At 30.8% G+C, this 26,440-nt stretch overlaps 1 protein-coding gene across 3 annotated transcripts in view; it reads left to right on the plus strand.

Annotated features, from left to right (window-relative positions):
* LOC142321429 (facilitated trehalose transporter Tret1-like) overlaps positions 1-21,454 on the plus strand; it is a 28,930-nt gene extending 7,476 nt beyond the window's left edge. For 2 of the 3 annotated variants that reach the window (XM_075359518.1, XM_075359510.1), the window contains exons 3-8: positions 938-1,076; positions 2,332-2,717; positions 5,394-5,592; positions 12,326-12,519; positions 13,170-13,423; positions 17,582-21,453. In XM_075359518.1, coding sequence (XP_075215633.1) covers positions 938-1,076; positions 2,332-2,717; positions 5,394-5,592; positions 12,326-12,519; positions 13,170-13,423; positions 17,582-17,819 — 1,410 coding nt within the window. In that variant the 3' untranslated portion in view covers positions 17,820-21,453. Of the gene's footprint in view, positions 1-937; positions 1,077-2,331; positions 2,718-5,393; positions 5,593-12,325; positions 12,520-13,169; positions 13,424-17,581 lie in introns of all 3 variants that reach the window. The other variant, XM_075359501.1, reaches the window with a different exon arrangement.
* The last annotated feature ends 4,986 nt before the right edge of the window (positions 21,455-26,440 follow it).

Here is a 26,440-nt window from a genome sequence, read left to right on the forward strand (position 1 = left end):
TGAGGTATGAGAAATTCACTCCTCTCTGCTGATTTTAGAAATTCGATACACTGAGGATTGTTTAGTTATGATCATTATAACTCACAATTTAAAAGGTATGACCCATTTTTATGGCTTAGTATGATTAATATAAATTAATAAATAACTATAACTGGATCAGTTACAAAGAGTACTGTTTTTAGTGTATAATAGTAATTGTATTTTCCAATTGTGTAGTCTTATATTGACTTTGAAATCCTTCTAGAGGCATATTAGTGAGCTCTCCTTAGCTCACTCCCATACCCCTTCAAAGTAGTAATGCTTAGGATACTTTACCAATAAAAAATTAGTTCCCTGTTCTACGGCCAATTAAAATTTTTTTTTATTTTAAATCAAAATTTTATACTATTAAGGAAAAATAGATTATAGTTGTGCTTTTAGGCAATTAACTTTGTTTTTAGATTGCAAAAAATAAATAATAAGTATATCTTTGACTTATAAGTATAAAAACTGTTAAGTGTTAAACTGTACTAATGTTGTTTACTAAAAAAAATGTTGTTGTTACTATATAATGTTGTAAACTAAATATGTTTGTTTACTTATCCTCTAAACTAAAGAATCACTAGGGTAAAGGGATTATAGTTGCTGAATTCACAACTAATGTTACATAAGTGCAGCTGTTGGTAGCACCAACATCAGTCACATTTAATTTCAGGAAGATGAGACACTTGTTGAAACTGAGTTTGACAGTCATTTACAAGGTGTGAAGTTTTACTAACCAGAACTAGATTTGAACCATTAACACTTGGATTAGAACTCCAGTTCTATTGCTTAGTTATACTGAATTTCTGCTTTATATAGGATTATATAAGCCTTATTTATTAAGGCTATTAACTATTGTTTAAAAAACTTGTTTAAAAATGTTAAATATTCAATTGATGAAAAATATTTATTGCAGGTGGTTGCAATGACTGGCTTTGGATTTTTTGTACTTTCAGTTGGACTAGTTATTTCTGTGCCTACTATTATTATAGGAGCTTTGTTGAACAATGATAAAGAAGATTTTTCACTCGATGAAAATGATGCTTCTTGGTTTGGTCAGTTTCAATTATTGGTATTATTATTAATGCTGATTCTCTGAATCTAATATTTTTTACATCTTAATTTGTCACTGTTAACACATATTTCTGTCTCATTAGTTTGGTGTCATCAACCTAATACAGTATATATATATATATATATATATATATGTATAAGGTATATTTATAAATATATACATATTTTTTTTTTTTTAATTCAAACAATTCATCAACACACTGACCACTGTGCTAATAAAATTTAATATTATATGAAACATAAACCACCAAAACACAATAATTAAAGTTAAACTTGCCATATTAATTTCCAAGGATCGATTTTCATGGCATCCTGCATTTTTAGTTGGTATTGGATTCTATAATTACATTATAGGATTCTTTTAAAAAATTATTTTATTTTAGATTGTTCTCTGATTTGAAATTGTGTTATGAATGCATATGCAAATTTTGCTACCCAGTACTAGAATGATGTAATCTTTATATTGTTTTAAAGATTACATCACAAGTTGTATATGCAAAATTTGCATACGAATTCATTATACATTTTCAAAATAGAGAAAAATCTAAAATAAAATAAATTTTTAAAAGAATTATAGTATAATTATAAAATTCAATACCAACTGAAGACATGGGATGCTGTGAAAATTGATTGTTGGAAACTAATATGCTAAGTTTATCTAATTAGTGTGTTTTGGTGGATTAACTTATATTTCATATAATATATATATATATTTAATATATAAGATGATTAAATATTAAATGACTCACTTCCAAAATAATGAAACTTTTTTCAAAAGTACCATTACGCAGCAGTGTCTTCACATTAAATTTTTAAATACTGCATTAAAAATGATAACATTTTGTATAGCGACACTTAGAAAGAAAAGGTTCCATTATTTTTAAAGTTTTCATCCAATATATAATAATTTTAAACTGTTATAAAGTTTACTGTTTGCTATAGTTGAGTTGACTTGTACTTCAACCTTTTGCCTCCTCAGGGCTGACTTGGGTTACATTGCCATGTAATCAATAATGTATAATCCTAGAGGGAATCAAGTTCCTGTAGTTGGTTTGGTTGATGGAAATCACTGTGAGTTGACTGTGACACAAGTAAGATAGTCCCACAGGAATCCACATTTTGTTCAATGGAGTTGTAGATGAAACATTATAATATAACTATTTTTAATAATTTAATCTTTGATAAAGCGTTATAATAATTCAATATATATCATTGTTTATTTATTATTTTTTACAGGAAGTATAATATTTATTACTCAACCTTTAGGAGCTTTCTCATCTGGGTTCTGTCAAGATTTGTTTGGCAGGAAACGCACAATGCTCTTGGTGAACATACCTATTCTTATTGGCTGGATTCTCTTGTACTACTCTTCAAGTATATTGTACCTTAATTGTGCAGCATCTTTGTTAGGAGTAAGCCTTGGTTTCATTGAAGCACCTGCACTGTCATATATTGGTGAAATGTCAGAACCTCGACTACGAGGAATGATGTCTTTATTGACAGGAGTATTTGCCAGTATTGGAATGTTAATAGAATGTTTTATTGGTGCATTAACAGATTGGCGTAGCACTTGTGCTATCAGTGCTGTTTTTCCAGTGGCAGCCATCATATCTCTGTCACTGGTATGTAATTATAACTATTATATTAAGTACATTATTTCTTTTATTACGATTCATACTCTCATATGTCTGTGAACGAACTTTTAAAATGAATATTTTGAATATTTAGTTCAGAGAAAAGCATTACCAATTTTTTAAGGGTAAATGTATTTTATTAAGTGCAGTCTGCCTGCAATAAAATATAGAAGCTATAGATTCTGGAATATCATTTAAATAGAAAGGAAACCTCAGGGTAAATTGTTCATTTTTTTATAGAGTTTTGTTTGTAACTGTATGAGCAGATTTTATAACCTAAAAAAATTGGTTAATTTTCTTTTTTCTTTATGATTGTAAGTGTTCAATGATGAGTCATTAAGTTATCTCCCTTTTTACTCATTATGCTTCCACATATCAATGCTATTTAAATATCTGCATCAGGTATTTTCTAATTTACCATTTGGTAAGTATGCAGTGATAAATAATGCTTGTTAAAATTATAAAGATGAAATAAAAATTGAATTATGTAGGGAAACACTAAATTCTATTTTTATTAAAGAAATGTATAATTTTGACAATCAAACTTGTTAGTTTATAATGGTAATTTTTCTAACCACTTACAAGATCTATAGAAAAAGAAATAAGGTGTGGTGTGTTCAGAACACAGCTTTCAAAAATAAATTTACTAGAAAAAAATAATTTACATGTATTCAATATGAATTAATCTGAAAAAAAATAAATTTACAGTAAAACAATTAACCATGTAGTAAATCTAAAAAAAAAAATGTTTAATTTGGTGTATTTTATGAATAATTTTATACCATATCATTTCAGTTTTTAATGCATATATTTTTATGTAAATTATCACATTATTAACAATTATTCATAAAATAATAAATTAAATTAGTGTCTCCTTCATCTTAGAAATAGATATATTTCATTTGTCTTGATGTAATGAATACTAAATAATATGAAAATGTAATTCAAGGAATTAAATAAATTTGGAATTGTGTTAGATAGCAAAATGTCATGTTAAACTACCATCTCCTTCATCCTTATGTATGCATTTATATTATCTCAAAAAGCAGCCATTTGTATAAAGTAAAAATTTATATTCCAAAAACATAAATCTTTTAAACTGGATAGATAAGCATATTGCATATGTTTGAATTGTGCTATGAAGAGTAGATGTCATGTCAATCACAAAGAATGGTTGAAATTACATTATTTGAAACTAAATTGTTTCAAAGTCTTAGATCAGATACAAAATTAGTAAAATAATAACAGAGATTGCCATTTGCCACAACAAGAAAGGTGGAAGTTTATAAGAAAAGACCAGGATACATAATTGTAATAGGCAGTTTATTTTTTTAAGTTTTATGTAAATTAATGTTTCTTAAATAGTTTTGATAGAAGAGAAAAAAAGTGAGAGGATGGGATTAACCCATTTTTTATCAGAAGAGGGATACAAATTTCAAAAATTTCTTCAGATAAAAGTTTGTTTGGACATTATACACATTTTATATCTTTTACACGTTCAACAAAATGTGAAATCTGTGGAAAAATTAGCCGAAACAGTTTTCCAGAGATGGGATTATGACTTTAAGGGAAATGTCTGAAGTTTTATTAAGGATATCATTCATTCTTCTAATAAAGCTTTCCAACGATGAAGGTTTTACTTAAATCATATTGATCATTTTTAGATTATAGATTAACAAAAGTATTAACAACATAATAAAGCATGAAGGGATTGTGAAACATTACCATAATGAAGAAGTGAGTTGTATCACCAAGTACAGAAATGATCTTTCCACATCTTTTACTTAGTAGTGGCTACAATACATAACAGTAGAAGTTAATTGTTGAGAAACCTTTTGTATACAGCCTTCTCACTCTTAAAGAAATTAAATATGGTGTTTTCCTCTATTTGATCTCCAAGGTCCTAGTGAAACTTGAAATTTCCCTATAAAATGACTATTAATTTGTTCCGTTTCAGTTCAATCAAGAAAATTTGATTCTCTGACTGTTTCTGTGAGCTGTGTGTAACAAAATACTACATTTTAATATTCTTTAGCCATCAGAAGCAGATGTAAAATTGAACTGAAATGAAGTGCAAACCAAAATTTTTAGTCACTGTTCTATGATACATTCAGTAACAATTTCCACCTGTTCATAAAGATCATGAATGATCTGATCTTGATACTTATGGGTGAATATCTACTGACTGACTATTTTGAAAGATTGTGATTTTTGTGTATTTCATTTAATAATGGTAGAATCAAGTGATATTTTTTAGCCCTATGTAGTATATATAAGAATTATCAAGAATCTACAACAAACATTGTTTTGTTTTTCATGCTCATCAAATACTTATAGAATTTTTGACAGGTTCTCCTTCACATCTTATCTAAAATTTACTTAAAATTATTGATGTAACTGCTATTTCATTTAATATACATTTAAAACTGCTATTTCATTTAAATCCCAGCCAAGAGTATTACAGCCTTGTGTTATGCTCCTAGTCAAGAGAATTTGTTATACAACTTCATAAATAGAAGAAAACTGCTAGGACACACTAGAAAAAAATTATATGTCTTGATTTTTTATCTTATTCAAGATATAACTTGCAGATTCAAAAATTATAAATTTTAGTAGATAGAATTAATTATTTATTTACTAATGTACAAATCTAATTATTTTTAGATTCCAGAGTCACCAACATGGCTAGTAACACAAAATCGTATTTCTGATGGAGAAAAAGCACTATGCTGGTTACGAGGTTGGGTTCATCCTTTGAAAGTAAGAGATGAATTTTTATTGTTATTAGAATATACAAAGTCACCTGATTCAAAAGAAATGGAAAGCATTACAGGATTAAAGAAGATCAACACTACTGATAATGGTATGGTGGTTAAGCATTCAATAACTCTAAGTTATCTATTTCATTACTTGATTTCATCTGTTGGTGTCAATGAATTTCAAATGATGAAAATGTAAGCCAAGAAATAAATATTGGTAATGTATATTAAAAAACAAAAATACAGTAGCAAGCTAATCAAATGAAGTTATAACTGGAACTTAGTAAAAAACTAACCAATTTTCACTGTTTTTTCTTTTATTTCACTTAGTTTGAACTTGGTTACATTATATAATCACATTTATTTTTATTGATTTCTACAAATTTACTTACACTTGTAATATAGAAGTTAAGAAACTGCACTTTATTGAGAATATGCTTTATCATTTTATAACTAGAAAGTGTATTTAGACATGTTTTGTAAATAGCAACCAAGATAATTATTATTAAAAACAAAAACTTTAATCCTAATGAAGATGTATTTCATCAGAAAAAATGTATTATTTTACCATAATGAATGAATATAATAGTTATTTGCATCATAACACTGTTAGTGGTATAGATTCCCTAGTGTAAATAAAATTAGATGTCTAATTTACTTGTCAAAGTGAGGGTTGAATAGTTTCCTATTATCTTATTCACTGACCTAGGTGTATAGATGAATTTTCAAGTATGCAAGCCAAACCCAGTAAATTTAAGGTAATATTCAACCTTACAAATTGCACAATTCTTCTGCTCACTACAAGAACTGGCAGTGAAATGAACTTCACTACTCTCAGAAAAAGCAAATCATTTATATCAGAAACAATTTTATATCAATTATTTTACATATGTCACAGGCACAGTAAACTCTGTGGTAGGTAATGCAAGAAACATGTTAATATTTCTCTTTCTATAGAAGATAATGTAATTTCCTCCTCTTATTGGGGAAGTATATACTGGGGTCATTATCCGAGGATAATTGGTTCTGAAAAATTACCACTTAAAATGAAACCACTTTAAACGAGAACTAAATTTTTTTAGGGAGAGTGCCTCGAGGATGACTGTGAGTTAATTAATTATATGGAAAACAACTTTAAACAACATGTCTAAATTTTTAATAATGACTAAGTTATAGTTACATTATATGTGAACAAAATTACTTAGTATACAGTACAAACTAAAATAACAAAGTAAATCTTAAAACATGGATACTTTTTGTATGTTACAAAGCATATGTTCCTAATTTAACTACAGTATTGTACACAGTACAGTATATGTAATAAAATATCAGTCACAAGATCCGTACAGTTCATCCGTTCGGACAGCACGGTAACACGCTATTACCTCATTCACTAGGCGTAACCCGTTACAGGAACGGTCTTGATCTGGATCATTGTTACTAAAAATTGCAAAGCTTCGGTTATTTTTCCGGATAACCTCACCTAATTTCTTAGCAACGAAGTTAGTTTTTTTTAGAAGTGACTGATGAAATTTCCTCGATGACGTCTCTCCGTCGGAATCACACAGCTCCATATCGACTAAATCTTCTTCTTTAGTGGTACTGCCTGAAATTCAAGCAGTTTCCCAATATAATTTTCGTATATTTCACCATATCCTGCATCTTTGCAATTTCGTTTTGTAATGCATTTTCATTTATTTCCTCATGGTCTGTAACAACATCTGGATATCATTTCTTTCAAGAGCTGTTCATTAGCTTAACAGAAATATTCTTTCAAGCTTTACCAATCAGTTCAACGCAATGAAGGATATTGAAGTCTTTCCAAAACTATTCTACGTCATTTTCATTTTCTGTGGCTATTTCATTAATTAGTTTTTGGAACGTGAAGAGTAAGTAATAAGCTTTCATTACGCCTTGATCCATAGGTTGCATTATGGCCTTTGTACGAGGTGGCAAAAACACAATTTTTACATGGTCGCACAAATCTTTATCAATGATATGGAATGAAGCATTATTCACAGAAAGCAGGACCTTAAATTATAAATTTTCTTCCTCACAATTTTTTTTTTACATCAGGTACAAAATAATTAATAAACCAATCACGAAAAATTTCTTTTGTAATCCATGCTTTTCCTTGTGACTTCCGTACAACTGGGAGTGAATTTTCACTGTTATTTTTTAATGCCCTAGGAATTTCGCTCCTGTAAACAATAAGAGACTAAAGCCTGTCATTGGTTTTTTGTCGCAGTTTGCAATTCCACCTACAAGAACAGTCACGCAATCTTTTGATGATTTGAAACCTGGTGCCGATTTTTCTTTTATCCGTTTATTCGTTCTTGACGACGTTCTTTTCCAGTTTAAACCGGTTTCGACGACGTTAAAAACTTGTTTAGGGCTGTATTCGCCTTCGACGATTAATTTTTTATATTCGATAGGATAAGTTTCACTCGCTTCACTGTCGGCGCTAGCAGCTTATCCCAGAATTTTGACATTTATAAAACCATAACGTTTTTGAAATCGGTGAAACCAGTCCTTAGAAGCAGAGAAGTTTTTTCGTTATCAATTTCTCCTTCTAATTCTCTGCAAATATCCGCGTATAAACTGAAAACCTTCTCCTGTATAAGTACCAAACTAATAGGCGTGTTTTTTGGTAAAGATCTCTGTCCACATCGCTTGCTAGTCGCCTTTCCATTGTCTCAATAAGTCACTTCTTTTACGCGTCAATTTAATTTCTGAGTGCCTTACCATAGTCTTACCTCCTCTGCCTTACTTTATGGTATGACCATGGTCTCTGGTATGTTAAGGGAACGAGGAATGTCTATCACACGTTCATTAATTCTCTTCCGACTAATGACATTTAACTTTACTTGTAAACTATAACTAGAACGTTTCCTTTTAAGCACACGTGGTTTTGTGCCGCTACCACTAGGTTTACTGTTCATGGTTGTACAGTATAAATGACTGTATAAAAATAGATAAACAAGTGTACAGTAATAAATTAATAATCAAAATAATAAATAAATAAAACAGCACTGTACACTACCTTCGTATCGTAAACGAAGCACAAATGAAACGCGCACAAAAAATAACACTTACTTTAGACTGCTGCAGTCTTTTTAATCCCGACAACCGAATTAAGAATACAGAATTGTTTAAATAGACCACACAATATCAACTCAAAACACGAACTAGTAATGCACAGTTCGCACATCTGTAACAGTACAGTAGAGAACAAAGGAAACGGCAGGAAGTTGGTTCAGCTATACTTTACGTAATATATACAAAATATATATAATAACAGTTTACTTACTTAGTATTATATAAGTATAGTTTTTGGTAACTTAGCATATGTAATAATATTTAGCGAAATGTATATATTTTATATAAGTTATTTGATTTGATGAAACCTTGTTTATCATTTCTTGTGTGGGTGTATGCATGTATATTAAACATTAATCTACTTGTTTGGTATACATGCATTAATCTAACAACTATTGCATATCGGTGTATTGAAATAGCATTATTTCACACAATGTGGAAGAAAACAATTTATTTCGTATGCTACTAGAATAGGCCTAACACGAAGGGTACTTTCCAAATTGTTGAATCGATTGCCACTTGTTTCATCCGCCTATTAACCGTTCTCGAGATACACCCTTTTCACAACAGTTTTTAAATATTGATGATGAAATAAAATGAAATGTGATAGGTTAACAGTTTTAATAATTTTTTAATTAATTTTAAAATCGGAAATCATTACTTTCAGGGAAAGCAAAAATAAAAATTTCTACTTATGAAGGTTGTTTAATTACTTTGCCGGTTAACGGTGAGTAAGCCACTACATTTTCATATATTAATACACAATACGCGATTGTATTTGGTTTAAAATTCTCTTCAATTTCAATATTAATTTTCAAATCATTAATCTAACAACTATTGTATATCACTGTAATGAAATAGTATTGTTTCACACAACGTGGAAGAAAACAATGTATTTTGTATGCTACTGGAGGGCGTGCCTACGGCACGCCTCTACAGCCAGCCCCTCGGGGCGGGTTGCCCTGGCGGGTGGCGTCTCGGAATGGGATTATTAGGCGTCCAAATTTGATTACCTCTTGTGTAAGAATATTTTTTTTTGAATGATGAAAATTGATATAAACGTTAAATTAGAAATTTTACTCTAGAAATTGAGACTAACGAATCAGGATTTTCCGCTAATGATCGGTACATTCCATTGCCTATTTTTTGGTTATAGGTCAATATTTTATGAAGAAAAACAACTCCATAAATAAAGAAATAAATTATTAATATATATATATAAATATATATGCGATATATCGATATATAATAATATAACAAGTATACATCTGGCCACTACGAGACATGTAATAACGAATCGGGATTTTCTGCTAGTGGTAAGGGCGACCGACACACAGACCCAGATACAAATGCGTTTTAGTAGGGTAGGATTACGACAAATGTAAATTTTGTTTATTGCTTTTTCTTCTTTCTTTAAATTTATTTTTAGAAATTAAATGTTCAGGGCAAAGGTTTTTCTTTTTTACAGGAGGAATTATTTTTCTAAAACATACTTCTCCTGAATTAAGATCTAAGACAACATTTTCTGCTATGATTGTCTAAAATTGTATTTAAACATATTGTCAAATTGTTCAAGGTGAAATCCTTAAAATTTTATCTGAAAAGAAACTATATGTAAATTGAAAACTACCGAGTTATTAAAATCCAAAATAGAATTTTGAAATACACAAACTTTAATTTCTCCTCTGTTTTATTTTTTGATGGTAGTTAAAATGAAATTTTTGTAATATATTGTTAAGATAACCCTTTTTGTTTCAGTGTTACAAAGTTCTATTTAAAACTCAAAGATAGCTAGATGTTTGTTGAGACATGACATTTGTTAATATGTTTTTTGTTTCGTTTGTTTTTGAAACTTTAAAGCTTCAACCCCTACTCTGCTACAGTTATTATTTATGATTTAACACCTCTGTATACAATGCAGTTCATTTCATTAACAATATACAGTTTGAAATATGTAAGTTGTTGTATCTATGTAGACTCCTCTAATAAAAACCCAAATCAAAGCTGTAGTTTAAAATCCATTATAATGAAATTTTCGATTACTGTGTGAATTTTTTACTTATCAAGATATGTTATACATGTTTTAGTTCATTAATGTTAACTATTAATATAGTATAGACTTAATTATTTATTGATATATCTCTTCTTCTAAATATATTTACATAGTTGTGTTATTTAGAACTTATTTATTTATTGTTTCTATGCAATTTTATATTTGGTCTATTACCTGAAATAATAATTTGGTCAATAATTTGGTTTGAAGTAAGAAAGTTGGTCATATTCCCTTGAGATTTTTTCATAATTCCTCTAGGTAAATGCTGAAGTAGTGTCCTTCAGTTACCTGTAAAGTAACACTATACATTCTGCAACATAATCCGCATCCAGGATTTGCATAAATGCTTAAGTTATTATAAATTGGAACTGAACATCAGCTTATTGTTGCTAATAGAATAAATAAATAATGAATAATTGTATGTAGAATTATATAAAACACATTTTGTTTATGTAAGGTGCATATATTTGAATTACTGAAATATTTGAACATTTTCTTCTATCACTATGATTTCATTATGTGTACGACAATAATGTTCCAATTTATTGTTTGAATATTAATAATACACCCAACTTTCTGTATACAATCTTACTGATGTACGCATAAAAGGTTATATCAGTAATAGCAATATGAAGTAAGGTAACCAACAGAGTTGGTCTAGTGGTGAACGCATCTTTGCAAATCAGCTGATTCCAAAGTCGTGAGTTCTAAGGTTCAAATCCTAGTAAAGGCAGTTACTTTTATATGGATTTGAATACTAGATCGTGGATACCGGTGTTCTTTGGTGATTGGGTTTCAATCAATCACACATCTCAGTAATGATAGACCTGAGGCTGTACAAGACTACACTTCATTTACACTCATACATATCATCTTCATTCATTCTCTGAACTAATCCTGATGGTGGTTCCAGAGGCTAAATAGAAAAATAAAAAAAAGATGAAGTAAGATAAACAAAAATCTTGCTTACATAAAGAAGCTGCTACACAACAATAGAGTTATGTAGGAGCAAAGGTATTCAGTGTAGATGTGGAGGAATAGCGGAAGAGTTACAGAGTTTACAACATTTAAGAAATCAGATTCACATAACTGAGAGATGAATAAAAAGAGAGAGAAATGGTCATATTGTCCAGGGTTATGGACAAAACAGATTTGCCACTAGCATCATAGATGAGGAATTTAAAAACATACAGCACTTCTGCAACTGCACTTGAGTGGTAGTAAAATTTATTTCATATTTCGTAGGGTTTTTAATCTTAAAAATGTATAAATAATCACTTTAATTAATAAAATCACTTCACTTACAATTGTAAAAATATCTTATTCTAGACTAGAGGACCTGTGCTGCCCTGCACATCAGTAAATAAATTAACCTTAGTTATAATTTTAATATATAGAATTATAACTTAATGTGTGGTTTGTAAGACTTCTTCCCAGACAACATTAGCTGTGCGTTGACCTTTTTTTTAATCTCTACTTTCACATTTTTTAATGATTTTGAACATGTTAACCGATAACCAACATTAGAATTTTCAATCTGTTCAGTAGCAGAGTGCATTCATCAAGAACATGTTAGTGTTACAGCAGTGATTTTATTAAATAACATGTTTATCTTAAGTTAATTAAAAAGATAGTTATAGTATGGGCGTGATGTTTGAAATAAAGAAAAAAATATTTTTTTTCAGGAACAAAAGAAAATAAAGAAGGTGGCGTAATCAATAAATTAAAAGTCTTAACACAAGCTAGTGTTTACAGACCACTACGGGTGATAATGATATATTTTGTGATATCTCATAGTGTATCATTATGGGGTGTTAGACCATTTCTTGTCTATATATTTAAATTAATCGGAATGCCAATGGATCCAAATTGGGTATTGGTATGTATTCATTTACTCTATCATTACAAATTACGACTGTATTAAGCTTTTATTTACAGCAAAACTAATGTCAAATAAACCAAACGATAAATGAGTTTTATTGTTGAAAAATAATAATAATTTTATTGCTGAAATTGCTGAAAACTAGAATTCCAGTGTGCCAGTACACATTGGTGTACTTCATCTAGATCAGATAAATATTGTGTGAACTCATTTCTGATGGCCTGATCAGTAGGTCTAAATGGAAATTGTAGTTGTTGAATATCTTTAAAAAACATAGTATCACTTTGAACTTATTGAAATAGTTTCAAATTACTTGAATCTGATCATTTAAAAACCTTTAAGATCTAACTGATGTACCAAAAAAAAGAAAATATTATAATAAAAAAACATAGCCTACCCTCAAAGAGATCTTTTTTTAGGTTAGACTTACTAACCTACCGAAAGTGAGTTGATTAATTAACTCTGAAGTATCCTCTTGAAGAACAATTTCTAAGTAATTTGAAAGTGAGAAGTTTATGTTTTTTTTTTACTTTTTATAATTTTAAAGGATTATATATTAATAAATGTAGATATTAGGGAATAATTTAGTGAATGCAATTAGTAAATATATATTAAATAAAGAAAATAAAATTTTATTCTGTTTCCAGGTAATATCTGGTGGCTTGCAAATAATGGGTTGTCTTACTGGAATGTTCACTTTGAAATTGTGTGGAAAGAGGGCTGTTAATTTCTTATCCCTCACAGCATGTATAGCCTCTTGCTTCATAATAGGAATCAGTTTATTGGTTGGGAATGCTACTCCATGGATACCATTTATTTTCTTCAATGTTTTATTCTTTGCTGCTGGATTTGGAGTGATTCCATTACCTTGGACTTTTATTTCTGAATTATTTCCAGTGGAGTAAGTAACTTTTTACTAAGAATGGTATAAAGCTTAAAATGAGTGTTGATGTTACATATTTTCTGTCATGTTTTGTGTAATATTTTGTCTATAAGTATGCTTAAGCCATCTATCATTAATATGTGCATTTCTCACACACAACCACATTAATGTTTATGATTTTTCTCTTGTTAGAATGTAATGAATGTGAATTTGACTTGGGGTTTTATAATTTTTTTAAAATTAGCTTCCTGGTTAGGAAATTGATAAATTTGAAATATTTTTGTATAAACTTAAAAAAAATACTACCTCAAAATGCTAATGTAAAAATAAATATTTATAGTGGCTAGATAATAACATATCTTTGGAATGCTTAAATGTTTTTCATTTAAAAAATTTGTCAACTTTTATTCTGTTTAAAAATGTAGTTTCTGATTAAAGATGAGTAAAATATTATGTATTTATGTCAAAATCAATCTTGAGTTTGACCAGTTTCAGTGTTAAAGGAAAAACATTCATTTTAAACCCCAATTTTCTTCATACATTCACTTATTATCAATTTTTATTTATTTTTTATCTTTTCAACTTTTACAACAATATATATCAGATACAGACACTGTACTAGTATAAAAATTGTAAGTTATTAATATGTTAATTAATGAACGACTGGATGTCATACCTTGCTGACACCCTACAGCAAGGATGTTTCCTTGCTCTTGCTATGACACTCAATGAGTCAGACAAGGATGTTATTCCCTTACTTTTTAATCATAGAAATAGCAGTTAATGATGTTGAAAAACAATGTAGATCCAGGGTAAAAGTGCAAGGTGAAAAGATAAAGATGCTATGATTTGCTGATATAGTATTTCTAGCTGAAAGTAAAAACGAATTAGAAGAAACAATGAATGGCATGGATGAAATTCTATGCAAGAACTACCACATAAAAATATACAGCAACAAGATGAAAGTAATGAAATGTAGTAGAAGTAAAGTATATGGACCACCGAATTTAAAGATAGAACGAGAAAATACTACGGAGAAAGAAGAATTTTGTTATTTGGGAAGTACAGAGAGTGAGCAACATAAAACCGAACCCATAACGTAACCGCTGCAGAATCGGTAGGTTATGTTGGAATGAAATTTTATGAATTTTACGGATAAATTAAATAAGAAAAACATAAAACGTAATTAAAATGTTGCATTTACTTACCTTATTGTTACAAAACATGTTCAAAATGACCATCTTGTGCATCGATGCACTTTTGTGCTCGACTGATCGTATTGATTGACTGATCGTATCTAACGCAAAACGTTGTTGTCGATTTCGTTGAATGTTTACTTTCAATTCATCAATATCGTGGGAAATACTTGCATAAACTCTCTTCCTTAAGTAGCCCGAAAGGAAAAAATCGCAAGTAGAAAACTCTGGGGAGATAGATAACGTGGAGGCCACCGTCCTCTGCTGACAGCTCGTCCATTTGTGAAAGTTGCATGAACGCGATTCAATGAAACGTTGGGTGACACGTTGCTCTGTCTTGTTGGAAGAAGCTGTATTTTCATTATGTGTTAATTGGGCATAGAATTCTTCGAAAATTGTGAGGTAAATGTGTTGACAGTCTGGCCAAAAAATATGGGTCCCACTATTCGATTACCGGAAACGGTACACCAAACACCAGTTTTCTCTTTGTGAAGTTGAAGCTCGAAAATCTAATGGGTTTTCTCACCATTCAATACCTGGTGTTATGCCAATTAACATGGCCGGATAAATGAAATCATGTCTCGGCTAATATGAAATACGACATCGGGTCTATCTGTCCACCAACAATGTTTTCGAGAAGTCAGTTGCAATAATCAAGACGTTTCGGTTTGTCTGTCTCCTTTAGTTGTTGCACAGTTGTAACGCGGTATGGTTTCAATTTTAATTCATGAAGAATTTTACAAGATGTGTATTTAACACCAGACTTTTGTTGTAACTTGTGAAGTGATTTTTTGGACTGGCAGTAATTCTTTCAATATCGGCAAAGGCCTGTGGAGTCCTAACGGAAGGTTGCATATTTCATTTTACATTTGAAACCGAACCTGTTGTACGCCATTTCTTAACTAATTTTTGAAAGTACATACACTCGAAAATTTTTCTACAAATACTTAAAGTGATTCTTCAAACAATTCAGAACAAATATAGGCCTCAACTACAGCTATCCTCTCTTGGACTGAATAAAGCATTTTACACAAACACAACTGCACTCACAATAATGCACTGCAACAAAACGTATACTGCACTGACATGTAACCAACTGACAAACGGCAGCATGATTATTGCTGCCGTTTGTCAGCTGGTTACGTGTCAGTGCAGTCTTTCATAAATAGTGTTGGATAGTGGTTTCATTGTGGGTTCGGTTTTATGCTGCTCCCTCTGTAGAATTACTAAAGATGGACGAAGCAGGAGCGATATAAAATGCCAAATAGCACAGGCAAAATGAGCATTCAATTGAAATATAATTTATTTACATCGAAAATTAATTTAAATATCAGGAAAACTTTTTTGAAAATATATATTTGGAGTGTAGCTTTATATGGAAGTGAAACTTGGACGATCAGAGTACCTGAGAAGAAAAGAATTAGAAGCTTTTGAAATGTGGTGCTATAGGAGAATGTTAAAAAACAGAGGGGTGAATAAAGTGACAAATGAAGAGGTTTTGTGGCAAATTGATGAAGAAAGAGCATTTGGAAAAATCTAGCAACTAAAAGAGATTGACTTTTAGGCCACATCTTATGGCGTCTTGGAATAGTCATTTTGATATTGGAGGGACAGGTATATGGAACAAATTGTGCAGGCAGGCAATGTTTAGAATATGGAAAATAAATTGTCAGGGATGTATGATATAGGGGGTATGCCAAAATGCAATGACTAGCACTAGATAAGGAAGCTTGGAGAACTGCATCAAACCAGTCAAATGACTGAAGAAAAAAAGTTAATTTAGTGCTATTGCATCATTGAATTTATCATATACTAAAATTAAAATGATTTGGTTAAAAATCCATTTCTAATAAATCAAGCTATATAAATATTTTGTTTGCATTTTTATTTAATGTTAGTTCTTCATTTTATACTTTGATGTCAACATGTCTTCTTCAATATTACTGTCAATACTACTGTTTTTTAATACTATAGCTAGTGCTGGGCACAAATAATTTTTAAATAAATTATCTAAGAATTATTCGTTTTCAAACAGATCAGTTTGTAGAAAAAACTGGAGGTGGATGCAGGATCTCCATTTGATTGGGAGTTGATTCTTTGAATTTTGACAGAAAAGAACTAGAAGCTTGGTTTGTAGTCTCACTCCCATTACAAAACTTTTTTTATAAATTTATGTGCTTAATAAAAATAAAAAAATTATCTTATAAGAAAAAATTAGATTCTACCAAAGTTTAAATAGCTTTAGCAGGAAGTATCTTTTTTATTTTCAAATGGAGGTTCTAAGTAACACTGAAATTTCTTTCTTTATAAATGTTTAATGATTTTCCTTTTTTTTATTTAATGTGACGATCTATTAATGTCACAAGTTACTAATTATCAACAAAGTGTAGCACTTATCATCGGAAGGGAAACAAACACTAAATCGTTTTCTGATCATCAGAGATCAATTCATTTATTATGTCTTCTGTACTCATATGTATTTCAGATATTTTATAATCCAAGATATTACTATTGAATTTTCTAGAATAAATAAATCCAGAAGGGTGCAAAGAAATGGAGACTATAGTTTTTCTTAGCACCAAATATCATTTATTTCTGAGTCAAACAGGAGGCAGATGATATTTAGCATTGAAAACAGTTCTAGCTGGTCATAAATTTTCAATCAAATTTTGAAAGTATCTTGGAATGTGATCATATTGAATTGTGTTATGCTGTTTTGTGAACATGCATTATCGTACATATTCAAATGCATGAGAATAAATAATGGCAAACTTATTGAAACCTGTGAATTCTGTAAATTCATGGAAAGCAGCAAACGATAATAAGATACAGAGTGGTTTTGTATTTGTGATAATCATATCTCATTTATTATATCAATAAATAAATGTTCAATAATGCCAGACCCAAGTTTGCTGCATTCATATAAGTTGCATACACTTCTTTATGGTATATTTTAATTTGATTTTATTTATGTTTACAGGGGTCGAGGTGTTGCAAGTGGAGTAGCAGGAGCACTAAGTTATGTTCTAATTTTCATAGTTATTAAAACATATATAAATCTCTCTGCTTGGTTTGATCTTTATGGTACTTTATTTATTTATGGAACAATTGGTCTCTTTGGGTTAGTATATACATACTTTTATCTTCCAGAAACTGAAGGCAAGACTTTACAAGAAATTGAAGAATTTTTTAAAGATAAAAAAACACAGAAGAAATAATAATTGTAAAAGGAATTGTTGAATGTAAGACAAGTTTTGTGTTCATCGATCATTAATTAGAGCAGGAAATGACATGAGTGCTCTTAAACTGAGTTTTTTGCCATTACATATATGCCCTAACATGTTTTCTGAATTAATTTTTAAACAAGATAACATTTACAAAAACAAAATTAAATGTAAATGTATTCCAGTAGCTTTCACATATGTGGATTAACACATGTTAAATGAAAATCATAATATTTATGAAGAACTATTAAAATTGTAATTTTTGTTTGTAAATAATTAATCAAATCTATTTTCAATATGCTTCATGAGCCTATTGAATTCCACTATACCAAATGAAGTTATTTGACAAAGTTTCATCAATCACTTCAACATAGTTCATAGCATAATAATGTTAGACAAGAATCCCACCTATTACTGAATTCAAAATTATTGACTTAAATATTTTTTTTTTATTGATGTAAAAGTCATCACAAAACTCATCATTTATGTGATATGAACACTTTTTTTTACATAACAGTATATTTTATTTATTATGTTTTGGTTGATGAAATTGTGCAGAAGTTTTAATAAAACATTAAAATTATACATTATAATACATTATAATTTTTATTTTTAATTACCAGTAAGGTTAATGATGATATAAAAATTGAATACCTTAAAAGTGGGAAATTTTTCAAACTGGTGTAGGTAGTATTATTACACTAAGATAAATAACAGCTAAGATTAGGTTTATTAGCGTACTAGGATTTATAATTTTATTTTATTTATTGTGATGTAAATTTTGTTTATTTGAATGAAAAACTGCATCAGCTCTGCTGTATTATTTTCTTTCAAAATTAAAAAAAAGGATCATTTGGATAGTATTGTGGAAAAAAGGTTTTCATGAAGTGAATAAGAAATTAATTAAATAATTTGTTTCTTCACAATTTAAAGATTAAAAATATTCCCATAAGAGGGATGGAACCATAATGTGATTGTTTACTGTCACTGAACTTGAAAAATTAATTTTCTTTAAGAGAATGGTATTTATTATACACGGATAACAGGTTGTATTCAATCCAGTTCTCATATTATATTTCTAAAACTTATACTATTTCAAACTGTCAAAAAGTTGTTGTGGTGGTCAATATGCACTCCTGGTCGAGTAAGTAGCTTCCCAATCACAAAAATCTAATCAATAGACAGCCCCTGTCAGTTCTCAGAATTGACAGGGAATTTGCACCAAAGAGCAACGCTGATGAACTAGCAAAACTCTATTGGAAATATCTTTGTGATACAAATAGATCTGAATACAATCGTTCTTCTTTACTCTATTGACTTATTACCATTACCTTTTTTATATGCATGTCAGTCAGATGTGTTAATAACAGCTGCTGGTAAGAGGAATAAGTATATGTATATACAGAGAAGTTAATGGAAATATTAAATAGACCGCATCTAAATAAACCATAGTATGAAATAAACAGTAGATTGGAAATATAGGGGATAAGTTTAAGAATTAACTGTGGATCAGAAAACAGATAAGAAAGTAAAAGAGAATAAATGAATGATTTGACTTATTAAAAAGAAGAGTAATAAAAAAATGCTGATTATCTCAAAAATGTTTATATGTATATATGTTGAGGTATGATTAAATATGCTGTAGAAAGCATCTGAAATTTGGGTATGGAGAAAATTAAGAGGGCAGGAAGGGTGAAAAACAAGTAAATGATGAGGAGTACAATATATCAGAATTGAAATTTTAGTTCATGTTAGGAAAACCTAATTGGTAGGATGTGTGATGAGTGGAGAAGTGTTAATCAAAACACTGTTAGAAGGATCAATAGAAGATGTAAGGAAGATAACAAAGAAAACTAGTATTTGGAAGAAAACAAGTGCTATTAGTAACTCAAAAGTTTTGCTAGAAGTTGAAAAGAAGTGGTTAGGTGAGTAAAAAAGTAGAAAAGACGTAAGTTACAATATTTTGTTCACAAAAGCAGTGTTTGAATTCAACTAATGTATGCAACAGCTGATAAATTTTGATGTCCGCAAATAATTTTTTTTTCCTTTATAGAAAACACACCATTGTGTCCAATAAAATAAACTCTATCTTAATAAAGATTTCCCTGTAGATTTATAAAAAAATATAGTTTTTAAAATAATATTTGTTCTTTCTATATAAAGTATTTTCATATGATATCCCAATGTTTAAATTTTAATTTTCTGTGACATATAAATAATGAAATTAACATATATAAATTAATGAAGGATATTACAAGTATAAAATTATTTGTTCAGAAAATGTATGTCATAGACAATGTATTTGATGCATATTTTGAAATATTGTTTCTGTAGTTACTGGATTTGTTACATTCATAATTATAACAGATTTGTGATATGGTTTAAACTTAGTTTTTTTAGTTTCATAGCATCTTTATAAACATTTTCTGAAATCTGTAATATTGAACAGTCAACAAATTTTTATGTTTTTCACTAAAATCTGAATTTATCTATTTGCTTTCTGTATTATTTCAAACTTTTTGGATAGTTACATTTTTAATAAGCTATGTTTCTCTGTAATATCATAATTTTTTTATTACATAAACTTTTTTTTATTACAAATTAGCGAAGTTAATTATGGAATGGAATGGAAGTATTAACTTCCATTCCATTCCATAGTTGGCAGGAGTCTATTACTCCCTACTTTATCGCAGAACCTGGACAGAGTCCCTTGCTGCTGGATCTTTCTAATCGGGCTTGTTTTTAAAAGGGTTATTTTTTTAATCTCGGATCTAATTTTTCAAGTTTTGTCTATTATTATTTTAGTGAATTTAAGACGGATTTAATTGCATTCCAATCCGTTGTTAAACCAGCGTTATCGAACCCATTTCATGGGCCGACCGCGGAAGGCTAGGCTTATAAAGCCTGTCCTCCCGACGTAATTCCCCTTCAGACCGTCCACTGAAGTCCTTTCGGTGCTAACTCTTTAATAGGCTAGCAGGAATACGCCACAACGGGGCACTAGCTATAAGGAGGGAGCAATGTGTCCCCTTTTCCGGAGGAGTCGCAATTGCTGGGTTATTTTATCTTACTGTAAGTTTAACTTACAGATGGTGATACCTATTCGCGATCGCGGTTTTGGGGCGGCGATTTTCTGGAAAGAAGTAAACAGTAATTATTCTCTCCACGTAATTATTAACCTTCAGACACGCGTGTGTCTGAGAAGGGGTTGGGGGGACCGCGTGGCCGCAGTGAAGAAACCATTTGTTTTTGTGGTGGCTGTTGGCATCTGCAACAAAAGAAGCAGAACACACACACGAGGGGAAAAAAAAAAAAAATTTTTTTTTTTTTTTTTTAGACCGCGTTTTTGTTTTGTGCGCGACTTACCGTATTTGAAGTCTTCAAACTATATAACTCGCGAAAAAACTATTCACTCGCGACCCCGGAAACGCGTCTGACGCACTATTCCGTTTATGGCTCATGCGATATGGAGGCCCCTAAGCCTGGTTTGTCGATTTTCGGCTACCGCACCGCACCATCACGGTGGTTCGTCCAGTACGGCGTGAGGCCGCTTCCTTACAACTGTCGGAGTTGGGTCCTCTCTGCAGATGTCCCGAAGATGACTGTGTTCGGACACAGCCGCTCTCCCGAACAGTCTGCGCGCCTGCGCCACCCCCACCTCGGACACGGATTGAAATCTCGCATCAGATCGGAGAGTGGCGTTCCTGACGAACCACGGAGCTCCAAAGATCGTCCGCAACGCGATGTTTTGGACGGCCTCGATCTTCTTTTGAAGCGAGGAGCTCAACATTGCCCCCCATGCCGGGTAAGCATATGTTAGAATCGGCAGTACGTACAGCCGAAAAATGAGAAGCTTAGTTGCCAGTGGGTATGGGCTGGCACTGTTCAGCACTGGGTATAGTGAGGCTCTGGCGGCCTTAGCCCTCCGGGTCGCATAATTTACATGTTCGCCGAAGGTAAGCCGCCTGTCCAACACCACCCCCAGGTACTTAACTGTTTTCTCAAAAGGGATTTTCTCCCCTGAGATTTCCAGCTCTCTGGTCGGTTTTCGTGTCTTGCATGTGAACATCATGGCCACCGATTTTTCACCGTTGACCCTGATTCTCCACATGTCGAGCCACGGTTCCACTAAGTCCAGCTGCCTTTGGAGCCTCCGGACCGCGTAATCCACATTTGCAGATTCGTAGAAATATGCCGTGTCGTCTGCAGTTAATTATGCTATATAAATTGCAGTTAATTTATACAGCATAATTAACTTTGCTATTTCAGGATAATAACATGCTATAACCTATAAAAAGGTTTTACACCCAGCAATACTCATCTAAACTGATAAGTTAATTTATTAAGTGTAATTTCCGCAATTGACATTTCTATCCTTTGTATTCTTTAACTGCAAATTGATATTATATAAAATTTTTTACAAGTTATAAAACTATTGGTTAATGTTAGCATAATAATATTTGTTAACTAAATATAAAATACATGGATCATTTTTATCAGTATATCATTATTGTTTAAAATAATAAAGATATTGAATAAAATTGATATTTACCAAAAATGTAATAAACTATAAGATTATTGCAGAAGATTATATGGTACATGACAAAATGAAATGCTTGCTTATGCATACATTGTGCAAAATATTTGTATTCTTTCATTATTTATGATTAATTTGATTATTCTACATTTGCAATCTCATGAAAAACTTATAACTTAAATATCTTAAGATTATTATATTATCTCATTATTGTATCTAATTTTAAAAATAATTTTTTGATTGAAAAGCATAGATTATTAATAAATATTAGGCTATACACCATATTATATAGTACATTTAAATAAGATCACTAATTTAGTATAATCAGTTATTAGAATATTTATTTTTGTAAAACACTGAATTACTGTACTGATCATAGTGTGGCAGTACTTCCATTCCCCAAACTTAATACGCAAACAATCATTTATGATTGAAATATAAATTTAGTGTTAATATTTGATTTAAAAATCTCTCTTTTAGATAGTATGTTTAATCTATAATATCAATATTTAATTCTTGTTATCATGTTATATACATTTAAGTATCGAAAATATAATTAAAAAAAAGAAAATAGTGTTTTGCCTTTTTATTATAAATAAACTGATTATACATAAATGCATTTTTTAAAACTTATTGTTAAACACAAATACCATTAACTCTCTTTTAAATAAATATAGATCAAGACAAGGATATCACTGCAAGTAATGTATTTTATATTGGTTTTGTCACAGAGGGTGCTGCTATAAGTGAAAGTGATGTGCATTGTAAAAGGTGAGGAAAAATTGCTTATCTTCTCTCTAAAAGACAGTGGGAGGAAGAAAAATGTTAATGAGATGAGAATGGTAATAATCAATTTAGTAACATTGCCTTAAAAGTTAGAACTTGTGTTGACTACATTATTGATAATAAAGCAGATATTTGTAAAAAATAAAAGGAGAATCAGATAGAAAGAAAAATTTGGAACATTTTTTAAAGAATGAACAACCAGAAAGGTTATTACTGCACACAAGATAAGTACCCAGTACACATTTAACTATTAAAGTTACAAAAGCAGGTATTTAGTTTTGCAAAATCCCCAAAAAATAGTCATCAAAGTAGATAAAATAAAAACTGGTAAGCTGCAGCGTATGTAAAAGGAAAACAATGGTTAACGCTTTTAAAGGAATTAAAGGATAATAATACATAATAAAATTTAGCAATGTATTATTAAAAATTATAAACGACTTGCTTTCAGATTATATGGAAGTTATTCTTCTGGTAGACTTTATAAAGGTAATTTTACATTTTGTCTTCATTGAAGTTATTAGTGGCATTTCACATATAACCTTTTAGTTTGACTTGAAAAAGTCTTCTTTAGTACTCTTTCTTAGTGTTTCTCTGAAGGAACTCTAAGATAAACGTGTTAAGAAGAACTGGTCAGGCTCTGTTTGTTCATCTAGAAGAAAAATATCCGTGTAATCTGGAAGTTAGTCATGTCTAATAATTATTATAACATAGGTTTTACATGATCGAATTCAACAAATATAAAAAACGAAGATGGATCTAAAAAAAAAAAAAGAGGCCATTTATAAAACAATTAATCGAGGAAAAGTCAAAATGGCTATAAATAAAAAAAAATCTAGAATAAACAAATAATGATAAACTTAGATATGAGTGTAAAATTCAATCCACACACAAGCAAATTTGGGCTCCACTTTCCCTGGTAATTTGTTTCTGTCATTCGTATATCCTGATAAAAGGATTCACCATGCTCGTCACTTACATCACCAAGGTTAGCTGGAAAAAAGTCTCAATGTGAATGCAATGTATATTTCTAGATTGTTGCATTGATCTTTACAGATAAGTGAGGCAAAAATCAAAGAATGGAATACTTGCTTGTACGGTATAACGTATTGTAGTAAATTCAATAAAGAATTTACATCATTGCACTTCAATATATTATCTTGTAAGGAGAACAGGTGGTGAAATTCCTGCAGCCATACAGGGGAAAAAATATTTTAGTGCCACTTTGGAGGAGGTTTCACCTTTTTAACTTTGAAGTCAATAACTCTGACTGCATTTTAGACAAATTAGGATGACAAAATAGATCATTAAGTTCTGCTTCAGTAAGTTTATGAGATTCATTGTTTTCACCTTGGAAATTTGGATCCTCTTTTTCTTCAATACATTTTAAAGTTATTCAAGAATTATATCAGATATGAGGGGTCCAAAACTTATTCTGATCTCCTGTTTTACACTTGAATTAGAGTTCATAAGATTTATTTTACCCAAAGAAATAATATTTCTTCTTTGAAATTAATAAGTTATTTCACAAACATGTAGCAAAAATTGCACGAATGATTTATAAAACTATGAGGCATTTTTATAAAAATTATTAAAAATACATAAAAACAGTATGAATGAAGCGCAACATAAACTATACATGTCTGTAAAAAAAAGTAGAATTAATAGAAAAGACCAAATTTGCAATGGTATTTGCATGAAAGTCAGAATGTGATTCTCGATCTGGGTTATTCCATAGTAAAAATAGTGATTAAAATGATTATATCAGTTATGATGTCATTAATAAAGGCTATTAATTAAATTTTATTACTTGATAAATTTATTTTTCCTAAAGAAAATTAACGCATATATAGTTTACATTTTATTAGTAAGCTGTTTCATAATTTTTTTTTTTACTTTTAACATCATCTTTCCAATACATTTTTTAGCATAAGAAAAAGAAAATAATAGTCTTGAGTAGATTTTACCTATCATAAAGAAAAGACCTTTAAATCAAAGATTACCATCACATTTTTTAATTCTGTATGTTAGAAAGAAAATAAGGTCGAAAAATAATAAATTAATAAACAAGGTTAACATTATATCCATAACATGTTCATTGTGTACAACATCAGGAAGAATGTATGATAGAATTAATTACAGCTAATTGTTACTGGAAAATAACACATTAAAAATAACACATGCAAATACTTTTTTCTCGTTACTATACTCTCTTCCCTGAGCTGGACTCATAATTAAGTATAACGGAGCTCAGGGGAGTGTCCCTTATCTCTAACGAACCTTCTCGCCCACCAGCTGAACATCCGGCAAGGTAGGTCTCTCGGCTGATTATCGGAGCTAGCACACCAGGGCACACCGGCCCTCACAGCTGGGGCTGTCTAACACTTCCCGATAGAAATCCCTCCTCCTTCCTCATCATCTTTGGATTGAAATACCGTCCGAGAAAAGAGGCTGAACGCATGTCAGTAAAATGCAGAAGCGATAATGAAAGGTAGCAGGGACGTAGGGTGACAAGCCAGTAATCTCGGCAGGATCCCTTTGTTCAGAGCAGTGAAACAGAGTGTGTTTGACGGTGTCACATTCCGTGCAGTACGTACAATTGGGGGTGTCATGCCTCCCAGTACGATGAAGATAACTGTCAAAATTGCCTTGGCTTGTGAACACTTGCGTGGTGTAATAGTCAAGGTCACCATGTTTTCTCAAACACCACGATCGCAGGTCCGGTATTAAGACTCACGTTTAGGCTTCCGTTTCCCCGGCCAGCCACCGAACTTGTCAGATGTTAGAAGTCGAGTCCCGTACCAATGCAGCCGATATCCCAGTGTACCTATCCGTTCGTTCTTTTACCATAAGATCGATGGGGGAAACACCCGTTAGCACGCAGGCAGCATCATATGAGGTGGTCCTATATGCGCCAATGATCCCCAGCAACGAACGTTTGTGCACACTGCGAAGCCTGGTAAGGTTCCTTTTAATCAGCAACGTTGAGCACCGAAATGGAGCAGCGTACAAAATAATAGATGTGACAGTAGACATAATGACTCTCCGTTTTGATGCTCGAGGCGCCATCGGGGTTGAGAGATGTAGTTTCAGAACAGTAAAAGTGTACTCTGGCCGTTTGCAGACCGCGATGATGTGGTCGCTAAATCTACATGATTTGTTGATAGTCACCCCTAAATATCGGACAACACGTTTTGACGGAATCAGGTGTCCTCCAATGCGTAGGTCTATTTGTCCCACCCTCCTCCGACCGGCGAGGACGATATATTCACTCTTCTGAGACGACAAACGCAGG

The sequence above is a fragment of the Lycorma delicatula genome, chromosome 1, assembly GCF_047948215.1.
Source record: "Lycorma delicatula isolate Av1 chromosome 1, ASM4794821v1, whole genome shotgun sequence".
Taxonomy (NCBI): Eukaryota; Metazoa; Arthropoda; class Insecta; order Hemiptera; family Fulgoridae; genus Lycorma; species Lycorma delicatula.